The 12,331-nt window shown below is 48.4% G+C and overlaps 1 protein-coding gene across 1 annotated transcript in view; it reads left to right on the forward strand.

Moving 5' to 3' along the window:
- The window catches only part of LOC131207617 (tensin-1), a 110,168-nt gene that overhangs the window by 68,736 nt on the left and 29,101 nt on the right, over nt 1-12,331 (forward strand). Inside the window, exons 3-5 of the mRNA XM_058200238.1 lie at nt 6,142-6,189; nt 8,714-9,118; nt 9,463-9,590. Of these exons, the coding sequence (XP_058056221.1) occupies nt 6,142-6,189; nt 8,714-9,118; nt 9,463-9,590 (581 nt within the window). The remainder of the gene's footprint in view (nt 1-6,141; nt 6,190-8,713; nt 9,119-9,462; nt 9,591-12,331) is intronic.

The following is a 12,331-nucleotide window of genomic DNA, read 5'->3' on the forward strand; positions in this document are numbered from 1 at the left end:
TCACTTTTGGGAGCTGGCTCCACTCACGATCACGCTCGCGCTTTCGAGCCTCACGCGTGCGCGCGCTAAGTAATTGGAGTCACCCAGGAATCATAAAATGGACTTGAAAGAGATAACCGGAAAACAAACACCAGTAATGAATTAGCCACTCTCCGGGCATCGATTGTGCAACGAGCTGACCAGCGCAACGGCCTTCCACGGCGCGAAATGATCGCGAAACCGAATCGACGCCACTTCACCGATCGCCGCCATTAGCGGCAAGTGTTTGGTGAAATGTTGCAAATGTTGATTGCGTGCCGCGGCCCTGCTGGCGGCTAATGACGCGTTAGTAGTCAGTAGATACAAAGTGCGCCGATACGTAATCTCGGTGTCCGACCCGGTGCGTTTGAAATACGCCGCCCAACGGTGAACCTCGGCGGAGATCCACGTAGATCGCCAGATAGTGCGACTTACGCGGTGGTACCCTTATTAACCCGATCATCGCAAAACATCTGATGCCCGATACAGACCTGATCCACCGTCTCTAGCGTGGGGTAGATTATCTAAATATTTGCACTCGCTTAATTGCCTTCGCCCTCGCTCGCTGTTTGATCTTGGAGATACTCGCTGGACCTCCATGATGGGAGCTCCACAAAGCGCAACAGGTATCGAGCCGGCCAGGTATCGAGTTCCGCTCCTGAAAGTCCTCGGTCGGTTCCGCAACTTTCACTCTTCGACGGGCCGATGATGTCCTTGCGAGTCTTCGGGTTGCATTGCACCCGACCGCCGGTCACGAACCGTGCGCGACGTCGCAGCGCAGCTGTCGTCGTGGGTAAAACGTCATCGGTCGCCGGTTTTTTGACATTGACCGAAAGCGAGATGACACGAGTGGTCACGAACCGCGCTGCGCATGCTCCGGCCAGCTTCAAAACAAACCAAACGCCGGCAGCACACCAACACGGCCAGGGAGAATCCGCGGATACGGACACACTGCCACAGGGTGGTTCTGGCGCGCCAGAAAGCTGCTTTTTTAAATATTTTTTCTGCCAGAAACTGATGGTAGAGTGTTTTTGTGGTCATTATTTCTTCATTAAAGCTTGCAAGGCAGAAAAAATGGGTTCTTGTACCGAATCGTTACTAGTGATGAAAAGAGGAGTTCTTGCAAAAATTCTAAACGCAAAAAGTCCTGGATACAGCGTGGCGAACCAGGTCCATCGCAACCAAAGCGAAATATGCACTTTGGAACGGTTATGCTGGGCTTATGGTGGGATATGAAAGGTGTGATACACTATGAGCTTTCAGAAGTTAATCAAATTATTGAAGGACAATCCCATCGACAACAATTAATGCATGTTGCTCATTGGGACTACTACATGTTCCGTTGCATGAGTAACGATTTGACAGCGCAGTGGATCACTTGCGGAAAGTATTAAAAAATGGGTCTCTGGGTAGATCGCTTCTAAAGACGATGAATTCTATCGACACGAAACCCGTTAATTACCTGAAAGAAGGAATGTCGAATAAAAACTTCAAGAATTAATTCACATTCCTAATAAATCGACGCACTTTCCCACTGTGCAACGCGTGCCAGCCATCTCGCTCTCGCCGTCTGTCGAAAGCAGACGCCAAAACGCACACACACAGACAATCCTCGGGAAAGCCGGAAAAGCCAAGCCGAATCTACCTTTGACCTAGCGCAGTGCAGTTCTGGATGTCCTAGCACCCGGTTCCCGGTCGGGCACTATCCTCTGTCCTTACTTTCCTGGTTCTATCGGTTTCGGTTTTCGGTTCTTTTTCGCGATCTCAGCCAGTTAGTTATGTAGTCCTCATAGCCAACAAGGTGTAGTAATGTAAAGTTTAAACGCCGTCCTTTGCCGTTGGAAGTGTGTGGTGTGCGCAGTGAGCCCGGTTGCGTCGGTTGGCAGGACGCCAACCTTGACGCGACGGCATGGGAGCGTTACTAACGCATTGCAGCAGAGAGCTGCAGTGTCGTTGCATCTTCTGTCGCAATGGCTCCGACCAAACGGTGCGGTACCTTCGCTCCAATCTAAGGCCTTCTCCTCCTACGAGTGCCTAATTGTGCGATCTGCTTTCCACCACAACCAAGCATCTGCTTTCGTGTTTGCTGTACGTGTGCTTCTTGTAGAGTGTGTGTGCCGGACCGGCACGAACCGGAAACCAAAGGGGGGGTGCGAAGATGCGTTTCCACGGACCGGAGAAGGCCGTCCTCCGGTCGCCGTTTGTGTAAATAGTGGTGGACGTGTTAATAAAATGTAATTAATCCCCGTTAACGAACGAAAGCATAAATCGACGGACAGAGAAGCAGCAGAGCCCGGGTCAAACGCGGTGCAGCCGATTAATGGCGAGATGATTGCGATCGATAGCGGGACCCCCGGTGCCACCATGTCGCCGCGGCGATCATGGAATCGGACACTCCGCTTAAAGTGTTGGCCACGCAAAGCAGATAGCGGCGACACGCATATTCCGGCGGCCAGCCGACAGTCGACCGGTTTCGCGGCGAGGTGACATCAGAAGAGTGAAGGAACCACCACCGAGAGAGTCGTGAACACGAAGCGTGTGAATTGCCGTGCCGTGCATTGTAAATAGCTTCCCAAGTGGGCCCTCACGACCCCCGAGGTCCTAGAGGTTCGGTTGGAGCCTGGCGCCTCCTAACGTTCCTTTTTGGCGGAGGTTTCCGATAGGAGTTCCCAGTTCGTTTTTATTGCTTGCTTGACCTCCATCTATTTTTTGCCAAATTGGACCGCAGCGATGATCTCATTCGGGGTGACCAAGGTGCGGGCACCCGTAAAGATTGGTTGACTCCGGGCACAGCAGATAAGATGAGGCGGCGAGCGAGCCTTTGCGAAAGCTGTAGCCTACGAAGAACAAGAAGAGCAAGATGCTGAAAACATGGCAAAATACGCAAACATTTTGCGCACTCGCATTTCTCAGGGCGCGAATCCGGAGGGAACCACTCGCGCCATCGTCAATAACATGTGTCCTCCGGGGTCGCAATCCGCAAATAGCTCTAGAAGTGATTTAAGACGCCCGTCGGGCTAGACAATTTGAATGTTGCTAAATATTTGTTCGCCTTCGGCATACACGAGGGCTGTTCAAAATGTATTTCGTGACTTCAACGTGTATTTTCAAACACATATTTATTTGTTCGTTAATATCTATTTTGTCTCCCTTTAAAGTAATCTTTGGCAGATTTTACACATTTGTGCCACGTTTTTTTCAAATCCTCGGAGCACTGGGTAATATTGTTCAGCTCCTTTTTCGATGCCGTCTTTATACTCTCAATCGTAGCGAAGCGTCGTCCTTCTATGGGTTTCTTCAGTTTCCAGAACAAGAAAAAGTTACAATGGGGCCAGATCTGGGGAATGCGGTAGCTTCGGCATCATTAGTGTATTGTTTTTGCCTGCGCGAATTTTAGCCGCAGGTCCCCCTATGGCAAGAACTCATGATGAACCACGCCTCTGCAAAGACGATACTCTGCTCTTTATGGTCGGATTCGGTCAAAAATTGAACATGACGGCATAAATGAGTGACGCGGAAATTCAAAAGTCGCAACTGTTTTTGAACATCCCTCGCGTGCCTTTCGGGAGGCCACTTGTCGTCGCGCACAGCACGCACTGCTGCGTCCCTCACGCAAGATTGAGCCACAAGGAGCGGGATTTCTACGGCGCTGCCTAACAGATTATCATTAACAATTATCAACATTGCGTTGTTTGATCGGACCGGGTGATGGAATACGCCAGCTGTATCCCGAACGCAATTTGCATAACCTCAGCAAAAGGTGTGAAAATCGACATGTTTGGCGTGTGAACCTCGCACACACGCAACTGTTTCGTTGTTTCGAGGTTTTTATTGCGCTCTTATCTCCCTCCCAAGCCAATAGTTTTCCTTCGAACGATTTGTCACGGCACAGGGTCTTTCGGGTGGAAGTGCTTGCTGGTCTAGAGTGCTTTACATTGTTACGGCCAACCCGCCACTAATCGACGAACTGGGGGAACTAATGGGTTGCGATGACACCCAGCGCGGAACCGACTGATAATTTATGGGCCCCGGCCAGTTAGGCAAAAGCAATATCGTATTCGCGCAAAGCACACCTCGCTGTCCGCCACGAGGCCACTTGGGAGAAAAAGTGCAAGGGCAGCAACATCCTGCCGTCCTCCGCTCCGTCTACACACGCCACACGTCCGCCCTTCGGAATCGTAGAAATGGAAACATATCAGCTTTAGCTGGCGCAAGCGAAAGGTGACTCCGGCCGGGCACCGATCGTGGCTGCGTCGCGGGATGTACGATGATCACTACGAAGAGGCGCAAGATCCAACGGTTCCACGATGCTCCGTCGCCACGTTCCTGCATCGGATCGCGTTCACGGTGCTGCATGCATCTTTTTTCCTGGAAAATGTACGATGATCCTCCTAGGCAACTCCTCCCCGAAGCTGAGCGTGGATCGGATGAGTTTGTTTCCTATTAATTGATCTGCTCCTTAGAAGCCCGGCCAGAGGCCAAGCACGTGAGGATCTCTCTTGGTTTGTGTTCCTTAGACCCCGTAGCTGTATTACTCTGATAGAAAAGGGGTTTCAACCATTCGATACAAATTTTATAATTTCCTCGTAAAGCCTCATACACCACCTAGCAATGGGCGCGATCGTGAGTGAGTTGCCGAAAGTTGCCGGTGCATTATTCATTCATTTTTTACCGACACCCATATTTCCGATCCGAAACGAAGAACTGAAAGAAGCGTGTTCGTGCCCCGCAGAAAGGTTCAGAGAATTTATAGCCCACCGAGAGGCGGTCTAAAAGATTTATGCTGCGGTTCCACTCAAAAACGCTGTTTTGTGACATTGGCGGCCCAAAAATTCGTTGGTCCCAAGATTGCTTTTCGTGTTCGGCGTTCCGTGCTGTTTTCTGTTCCTGACCCGCCCGGGGGCCGCCATTACATGGGAGAGCATTTTTTTTTTGTTTTGCGAGGATTGCATTCCTCGCAATTTACGCCGGTGGGCGGAATGGCACGCGAAGTGGTTTCGCTTCCGCCAAGCAACTTGACCGTTTCTTGCTCCGTGCTGTGGCCCGCTTTTCGCACCTTTCGATGGCGACAATGTGTGAAACACTGTTGCAAAAGCTTAATTTATCCGTTTGATTTTGGTTTTGAAAATCATTTTAATTGTTGTCTTATTTTCTTGTAAAAGGAAGCTCTTAGCGAAGGAACAAAAAATACGTCTCAAAATAAAAGTAGATTATAAAACTCATTGCAAGAAAGAAATAAACGAATCCAGAACGAAAGAGGGACAGCAGAGCGAAAGAAAAGCTAACTGAGTAAAACAAAGAAGAATGGAAAAGAAACGAGCAACAGACAACTATAAATAAGACATTCATTACTGGTAATCACATGCTTGCGATCGCGGCCCCCAATTGTGGATTCCCCGAATCGAACCTCCCAAAATTTGCCAAACCAGTCGAGAGCCATCGAATTATGGCGATTTTTTCCAATTCCAAATGAAAATTCGTTGCTCCGAAACGCTTTCTGCAAGCCTTTCTTCCAAGCCTCCGGTGTGCGATGAAAAGCAAGAAAAGAAGAACAACCCGCGGGCATAAAATCCTCGGCTCAGGCCGTTCAATCCGTTTGTTCAATCCGTTTCCAAACCCTTTCCGAACGACAGTTTGTCACGCAAATATTTGTCATTTATCTCGCAATGTGCTTAGCCGTTTAGTTGTGTGGTGTGACTTTATTATATCTGTACAGTTTCCATTTTCTTCACCACACCGGTTAGTTAGTTGCACTTTCTGTTTTCCAAAGTCGTAAGCGACCGTACCTCTCCGGTTCTCAACATTACGTGGCGCTGGCGAACCAGTATTACGATTCGTTCCTAGTAGTAATTGCGGCATCGGGCATGTGGCTGCTCTTAAGCTTCATTAGTGTGATCTCTCTTTTGCCGTGTAAGAAGGAGCCGATCTGTATAATTCGTAACGATCGGGCTGAACAAGTTACGCTCTTAAAGTGTATAAAACATAGACGTGTTAGCTGACATAACGACGCCCTTATTAATAAACAACCGATTGTCGTGTTGGGCGTTTTGATGTTACTATGTTTTACGATAATTACTGTTATGTTTAATGACATTTCAACCGTTGTTTTTTTTTTAATTACAGAAAAATAATGCACAGGATGAGCAACAAGCGGTCAACAATTACAACTCGGTAAGTGTACAAAATGAAGTACTTTTTACGAGAAGAATAATCAAAGACAAGCATAGCAGAATACGTTGGTTAAAATTGCTCAATGGGAGTTCTTTAGTGAGCGAAAATGAAAAATGCTTAACAGCTTAGTTGAAGACGCCAAGAAGTGTGATAATTAAATACGAATCATCATTTGGAAATTGTACGCTGTTGGCGCGTGAACTTTCCGCGTGGCGTTTTAATAACGACATCATCGTAAGGTTCTCCGCGTTAATGTGCTTCCAAATCTGGAAGCTGACTGAGTTAATTTGATCGCTTTAATCTCTATCATTATCATTGTTCTGACGAGAGTTGCTGGTGAAGTCCGGAACTAATTCCCTGTGTCTTTGTTTGGTCATAACTCTTTGTAAGGGCCATAACACTTTGTCACCTTCAGCTATGCTTTTTTGGCTGAAACATGCGATGATTCAATCATGGTCTGTAATTATCAACACCTTCGGGACTTTTTCTGCTGATCACTAAACTAAAGAAAGAACAAACGGAGGAACCTCCGGATATTCTTTCTGTAGTTTCTTGTTAACTTAACGCAAAAGCACTTACTTTTCGCACGAGTTCTACGAATCGGTGACACAGAAAGCGAAGCGGATGCAACCGATGTGGCTGCCAACACGTAGCTGCCATCATGTCATTTTACATGATGGCGGTGCTTGACACAACTCTGACGATGATACCTACTCTGGCAAGCATGTTTGACGGCGAAACGAGTCGAAAGGATGCACTCCGCGCTCCGTGGTCGATGCATTTAGTCACTCATGCGACTCACGTTCGAACGGAGATTTCACTTTTACCACGAACCGTAAGGTCAGTCATACATTGTTCATGCTTCTTGAAGAACAATCAATTGTGGCGGAAAGAAACAAAGGCAATGGCAATGAAATGGGTGTCCTCAAATCAGTTAAATGAGCCTGTTGTTTTGAAAATATTACACCATATAAAAGTCCCAGGAACTTATTGAAACGTTTCTGTCAACTCTTGATACGGTTTGTTTTATCCATTTGCTACGATCATTTCATGAATGAGATTAATTTTCATGAATGGCCAAATGGCACCATCAGACCATCAGACCAACTTCAGGGGCATATTAAATTGAAGTGGAATATTTAATTCCAAAATCGTCTATTAGAGCCCAGCTAGCTCGTTTTACGGCATCTCGTTAGTGTTTTAGGGGGCTTGTCTATAATTTATGGAAATTCAGTCCATTATGTAGCAATAAAAGGCATGAAAGTTTTTCACTGCCTTGTCACACTTCTTGTTCGGACTTTCTGTCTATCCAGTGGAACTGTCTTGTTCGAAAACTAACTTCTCCAAAAAGTTGCAACTCATAGCGAAAGCTTTGCTTCCAACCTAACAAACCTAGAAAAGATGTCTAGCAGAAGCCACAACATTGCCGAGGAGAACCACTGGCTAAACTTCTGGCAAACATTCGCATAAATTCACACCGGACCTAAGCGCTGGCCCAAGCAGCCTCATTATCGCTAATATCGCCTGCTTCGGCTTCAGTTAGGATCGCGAACAGGAAGCGCAAAGAAGTGGCAATTGATCACCAGTTTTGCTCGAATTTCGCCCGATCGTGCCTAATCCCCCCGGGCGGAGGATGTTGGCAATTTGGCTTGATCAAATAAATGCGGTCCACAGTTTGGTTTTGTTTTCGAGAAATTACGTTTCACGTTCGTTTGAACTTCCGCTTCGGTCGGCCGTTGGTCCAAAGTGATGGCCTCTAGCCATCGGCGAACGCTCCAGTAACTATCGGGTGCAAAGGAAGAATTCGTATTGGTCCCGGGGGGAGAGATTGCCTACCAAAGCCCCAAAGATCGGAAAAGCACGATCGATTGGTCGCTCCCAGAAAAGACAGGGTCAATCGATCATTATTGAGCATCATGCGCCGAGCTGGCCAGTCGTTTTCTAGAGCTTTGGACGGGCGCGGAGACCTCCAAATCTATAATTGAGCCTCGCTCGGGAGGAAGTCGGACGCCGCGATATGGAGTACTTTCGAACCGTCTGATCCAGCGGTGATCGTTTTGAGCGATCGGTGCGTGCACTTTTGAAGGGCTTTGAGAAAGCACAAACAGATCCCGAACTGATAGACGAGTCTCCTGGTATGTCCGGGGTTGCTTTGTTGTTCCTCAGCTATACGCACTACACGCGGCATAGTTCCACTTACGCATGGCGTTTCAGAAATCCCAATCCCCACCTTGGAATGGTACGCAACACAAGAAAGGGGCAAAAAGGTACCCGAAAACAGTCCAAAGAGAAAAGGGTTAGTTAAAGCGGGTTTCGATCGCCTTGGGGAGACGATCGTTTCGATCGTATCGTACAAGGTTTCAAATCTTCGGGCGCCACTCACCCGGATTGGAGGTCCCGAGCTTTCGCATACCGTTCCGCAATGATACAATGATATATCTGCTCCGGTTTTCCGACGAATATTTTGGCATTCACGTTGCTTCTTCTCCCGTTTTTTTTTTCTCTCCCGTTGTCCCAAATTTAGCTGCCCTTGCAAGCGATCAACACTCAGCCGCAACATCAGCAGCAGCAACAGCATCTGCAACAGTCCCGGCCGGCCACGAACTTGAATCATGTAAATAACAACCATTATCATAATTATTCGCTCCAATCGCACTACCACCGGCAGCAGCAGCAGCAACAACAGCAGCTACAACCATACCGGTCACACCTTTCCCTTCCGGCCCCGACGACACGGCCCGCTGAGCCTGCGTCCCTGCGGCTGAACTACGTGACGGAGCGCATTCTAGCGTCGACGCTACCGGCTCGGCGGCAACAGAATGGCGCAGCATCGCAGCATCCCTACGCCACCTCGGCCCCCAACGGATTGGCCGCCGTCGACGAGCACGAGCGCGAACTCATCAGCATGCTGGAACAGAAGCACCAGCAGGTAAGCGCTGGGGCTGGGTGATCTCTAGTCACAGGATAATTGAATTAAACGTGGACAGCTTCAAACGCGGCCCGGGTCGGGTTCTGTTTGAAAGACACTTGACAAGTGGGGAAAGTAAGCTTCTTAGACTGCGACTCTGCGTGTGTGGTTCGGGCGAGTATTAGCGAGAAAATTAATTTCCATAATTATGCCTCCCGCGCGGGCTCCTAATAATCACTCAATCACCGGTTTGTGTGTTCGTCTCTCGCGCTCCCGTGCTCCTTCTAATCCGATTCGTTCTGACTGTTTGATCGACGGTCGTGTCGGGCTTCGGATGGCTTCTAATGGTTTCTTACTGCTTCCAGAACTACCGGTTGTTTGATCTGGAGTCGTGCCTCGGTAACATCACGCTGGAGAAGCTGTGTGAGCTCTGCAAACAGATTGATTCCTGTCTCGGCAGTGGCAAGGAGAAAATCGTCGTTCTTCAGGACAGGTGAGTTGAGCCGGTCGCGATCACCGGGAAGGTACCTCGTAATCCTGCGCTCACGAAACGGTCAGTCTGCCACTTGAACAGGACCACCTTCGTGCGGCGGCAACAGATCACTGCCCCGTTGCGTAGCGTGGCAACGTAGAAAAATGTGTTTTCTTACCAAATATTGACGGTCTTGAGTCCGGAGGCACTCCGTCAATTTCGGCTGGAGATTAAGCACAGCACAGCCTTACGTAGCTTCGAGCATCTGTCGGGCGGGAGTTGATAGCAGAAGCTTAGGTGTTTTACCGTTACGGCGAGCTCTCCTGCGTCTCGATCGTTACGCGGCAAGACCTAGAAGGCCCAAGTCTGTCTGAAAGTAAACAGGACACAGGATGCCAAATCAGGTGAATACGGGAAATGATTTATCGATAAAATGCGCCACCAGAAATGTCGGGCCCCAAAACCTATTGAAAAAGTCCTGTTTACTTTAAGAACTGTGTAATTCTTTCTTGGTAAATTAGCGGAGATAAATCGAATCTTTGGAAATTCCCAATTCAATTTCCACAAAACGCAACGACGATCTTGGATCATTTTTGAGAAAATCACGCTCTTTTTCGATACTCCCTGACGTAATCACGAACTTTGCTTGCGACATGAAGGTCATCGTTGATGTCTTCGCGTCCGTTTTTGAAAAGCGTATACCACTCATGAACTCTACCACGGGATAGACAATCATCACCATAAACTTGTTGCATCAATTTAAACGTTTCGGTACACGTTTTACCGAATTTAAAACAAAACTTGATGTTGGCTCTTTATTCAATGCTCATTCTCGTACCGACAACTCAAACATACTGTCACTTTAGGAGCAATAACTTTACTTTCAGTGAACCAAATGTCATCAAATTTTGAAGTCTGGAAAGGATGTACCTTTCAAACCCACATCAAGGTGGCGCCCCCAGAAATGTCCCTATTGAAGAAGTCTTGTTGACTTTGATGCAGAGTGTGTATTAGAATCTACAACCTAAGTAAAATAGATAGAATATTCAACTTTTGTGGGTGATTGAATCGATCGTAGCTCAAAAGCAGGCTACTTTCAATTCAATCACGTGAAGTGCGGAACGATTTCCGCCCAAAAGGCGCTCCTCGGCGCAAAGATTCGCGACCCACTTCGGGCGATCACTCGCCAAAGCGATCACGGAACGCGAAGCGTCGAAATGTGATTTGCATCAAAAGTCCCGGAGGTGTCATATTGGAATATTGACTAGGCGATTCCGGGATGTCCCACGGCATGTCATGCCGCCTATGCTGCACCCCGTCCGGCGGTGCATTATGCGGCGGCCGGCCCATTACGGCCCATGTTGTTTCGTTTTTTTTTTCGTTTCGGTTTATTGTTATTCTCCCGGCCGCAAGCAGACACCGCAACAGCGCGCAAGAAATCAAACTGACCGCCGCGAAAAGTGCGCCTCGCTGTGGCGTCGGCGTATTCGAGCGCACGAACTGGCGCTTCATGCGTAGTTACCCATGTTCCGGCCCCATGTTTCCAGCGGCAATCAAACGACCGAATCGGGAAAACGTGCCTCCGACGGAATATTAACTTCAGCCGGCCCGGGCCGGTCAATCATCCTGAAGGGACGGATCGACGGATGGCGCTCTCTCGGCGCATTTGAATATCGCGCAACGGTCGGGCCCGCGGCTGGCTTCTGGTCATCATCATACGTAGCAATTTGTTGTTGTCTTCGCGTCGTCCCGTTCGGCCCGTTTTCGCACGGCGCTCGGTCGGGTTTTAGCATATGCAACATGCCGCCGCCGCTGCAGTCAACGCGCAAACGGTTCCCTGGACGCTTTTGCCAATGCGCAATGGCGGCCAACTCGGCGTTCCGGCCGCTAACTATCGCTTATGATCCTTGATAAATAATTCATAAGCACAGATTTTGAGCAATTTTGTGGCCAATTTTGTTTCGGTTTTTTTACCGGACCAATCCATTTTCGACTGACCCGCGCAAAACTCTAGCGCCCACGGTTGATTATATTTGTTTTTTTGTTCCGAATGACTGGGGCTCTGGCTCGGGCTCTGGGGAATTTTGGAAAAATGAGGGCGTTTTGATATGGAAACAATACACTCGGGAGCGTACTGTTTACTTAGCACTGCCCAAAGCTATCAAACGGCTAAGCCTATAATTTGTATGTTTCTGTATAATAATGTTCATTTAGTTTCACAAACCTACCACAAACGTATAATTAACGAGGCTGTGGGATTGGCTTTTTTGCGATGCTGTGCCCATTTGGAGAGATTATTCCCAAATTCGGACCCGGATCCGGTCCCGGATCAACTGCTAACACAAGCGTTACGTCGGTATGAGGTATTCGGCAGGATGCGAACACATTTAGCGTCCACGCAAATTGAGTGCCGCATGCGTTCAGGAAGTAGCACATTACGGTACCGCTGCGATAAGAAGAAAGTAATGTATAATTTACTCACCATTTTCACCGATCGCCATCGATAAGAGCGCCGGCGTCACGTTTTCGCTAAGCTAAAACCTGTTACCGGCGCCCCCTATTCGTAACATTATAATCAGCCACCGGTGGCCGCGGTTTGGTATCAATCCGCCTGTCGACGCAGCGTCGTTTATGAAGCGTTGATTGGCCGCGTCGCAAGGCATCGGAATAACCGAGGCAGTTATTAGCGCTCCCCGTCACCCGATTTCCTGATTCCTTTTTTGGCCGATTTCTTGTCACGCAAAATCGATTTCTTAATGATG

This window comes from Anopheles bellator, chromosome 2 (assembly GCF_943735745.2).
Source record: "Anopheles bellator chromosome 2, idAnoBellAS_SP24_06.2, whole genome shotgun sequence".
NCBI classification, from domain to species: domain Eukaryota; kingdom Metazoa; phylum Arthropoda; class Insecta; order Diptera; family Culicidae; genus Anopheles; species Anopheles bellator.